Consider the following 2,634-nt stretch of genomic DNA (forward strand, 5'->3'; position numbering starts at 1 on the left):
GGAGGCTGAGGCAGAAGGATCGCTTGAGCCCAGGAGTTTGAGGTTGCTGTGAGCTAGGCTGATGCCACGGCACTCTAGCCCGGGCAACAGAGCAAGACTCTGCCTCAAAAAAAAAAATGAGATTTTTTGTTTGTTGTTCAAACTTATCTTGGGCTATCCCTGGAACAATTCATCATCCTTTAACTCACTATAAGCCTCAAGTTCATTAGCTATAAAATGGATGATAAAGTACACACACATCCTCATTAGTATGGTTCTTGCACATAGCACTCAACAAATGTTAGCTATCATTATTTTACTATTATTACTATCAGCTTCATTATTAAAGTTATCTTAAAGGATTGTTGTGAGAATTAATTTTAGTGATTTATGTTAATACTTGGTAATCAGTACGGAGTAGATGGTAAATAATTTTTGTTCCCTCCTCTTCCGTGCCCATTCTTCCACTTTACTGCAATCCTCCACACTTTATCATTTTCTGAGTATCAAAGAATTCAAATAAGTATAATAAAAAGAAACTTATTGTTTCAGAAGATAAAATGTTAAGGAGACGGCTGGCTGTGGTGGCTCATGCCTGTAATCCCAGCACTTCAGGAGGCCAAGGTATGAAGATTGTTTGAGGCCAGGAATTCAAGACCAGCCTGAGCAGCATAGTAAAACCAGGTTTCTACATAAATGTACAAAAAATTATCCTGGCCTGGTGGTACATGCCTATAGTCTTAGCTACTTGGGAGGCTGAGGTGGGAAGATCTCTGGAGCCCAGGAATTGGAGGTTCCATTGAGCCTTGATCACACCACTGCACCATCTTTGCCTGGGTAACAGAGAGACCCTGTCTCTTCAAAATGAAAAAAAAAAAAAATCAGTTTACTATTATCACTCTCCTTTGTTTTCGTTTTGTGACAGTAAATTAATAATACATAATTTCATTTTAGGGATTACCTGGAAGTCGCGTGAGGTATAGAGTAGATGATGTCCTGTTTCCTTACCCTGCCAGTATTTTTGATGTAGAAGAAGATTCTGGAAGAGTAACAACTCGAGTCAATCTTAATGAAGAACCTACAACAATTTTTAAGGTCAGTGTGTCATTTTTCTTATGTTATCTATTCAACATTTAGCCTTTGATTGAGAGTTTGGTTTCACAGCTAATAACACCTTTTTCTTTCCATTTTTCTCCTCATTAATCTTTTAAAATTACAAAACATTGTTTACCCATAGAAACTTAGAAAATATAGTTAAGTGAAAAGAAAAACATTACTTGATATTTTACATCTTGAAGATAACTAGAATTTAATATTTTGATCTCTATCCTTATGATGACATTCCATACAAATACAAGCATATAAATATATCCTTTCAAATAACATAATCTTAGTATTCATACTGCTTTTTCAACTCAATATATATTACCCACGCCAATAAGTAATGCCATTATTTTAGTGATTTCATGAGGTTCTATTGTATGAGTATACCATTATGTTTTTCTCTTTAATAACTTGTTGGATAAATTAGGCTATTTCCAATTTTTTTTTACAATACACTCTGCTATCCTGAAACTGCTTGTGCAGATATCATTTGTCACTTGCTGATATTTTTTCTTAATGAAGTATCAACAAGCAGAATTGCCAGATCGAGTTTATATTATATGGGAGGGGGATGATATGAGGTATGTATGAGAAAGAAGTCACCAAGGGATGTGAGGAGACTTCTGGGTATAGTGGATATGTTCATTATCTTGATTGTAGTGAATTGTGTCACAGGTGTTTATAGATGTCAAAATTTATCAAATTGAATGCTTTAAGTATGTGCAGTTTATTTATGCCAGTTTTACCTCAATAAAGCTGTTTTTTAAGAAGGAAAAAAAAGAATGTGCTCAAGGAGATGGTGATTAATGTGATGTGTAGTATATAAAAGACTGGACTTATAGATAATAATCAGGGAATTATACAAATCCAGAAGGCTGTACATTTATCCTATAACCCAACTGGGATTCAGGAACCAACATGAGCAACAAATTATTTTCAAGGACAGTCATGAAGATGACAGTACAAAGGATAATGTTCTCAGAACTATCCTTACACCAAAGTATTTAGTCCAACTAAATCAACAGCCTGCGGGGGTAATGTTCTTACTTCTTTTGCATCAGAATAATGCCAAATAGAGGTATTTTTCCCTCCTCTAAAGAATGCAATGCTATAATGTAGTTTCTGGGTTTGAAGTCAAACTCTACTATATACTAGTTCTCTGCTTGAGGTGTTTACTTGACTTCTAGGATTTAAGAAATTTATAAGCTCTTAGCACTGAAAAGATTATAGTGCTCTCACCCAGTGTCACCCTCTATAGTTCCAAATAAAACCAATCTAAGCCCTAATATAAGTGAGGATATCTGACAAAATTTTGACTGTTCCGTTATAATCACTTTGATTCTTTTTAAAAAATTATCAAATTTTAATTTCTTTTTTTAAAAATGAGATTTTTTTTGCCGGGCACGGTGGCTCACGCCTATAATCCTAGCACTCTGGGAGGCCGAGGCGGGGGGATTGTTTGAGCTCAGGAGTTCGAAACCAGCCTGAGCAAGAGCAAGACCCCGTCTCTACTAAAAAATACAAAGAAATGATCTGGACAACTAAATATAT

At 35.3% G+C, this 2,634-nt stretch overlaps 1 protein-coding gene across 1 annotated transcript in view; it reads left to right on the forward strand.

Annotated features, from left to right (window-relative positions):
* Window positions 1-2,634, forward strand: part of PCDH15 (protocadherin-related 15) — a 493,462-nt gene that overhangs the window by 349,707 nt on the left and 141,121 nt on the right. The window contains 1 exon segment of the mRNA XM_012660698.1: window positions 934-1,074. Within this exon segment, the coding sequence (XP_012516152.1) occupies window positions 934-1,074 (141 nt within the window).

The sequence above is a fragment of the Propithecus coquereli genome, unplaced genomic scaffold (assembly GCF_000956105.1).
Source record: "Propithecus coquereli isolate 6110/MARCELLA unplaced genomic scaffold, Pcoq_1.0 Scaffold675, whole genome shotgun sequence".
NCBI lineage: Eukaryota > Metazoa > Chordata > Mammalia > Primates > Indriidae > Propithecus > Propithecus coquereli.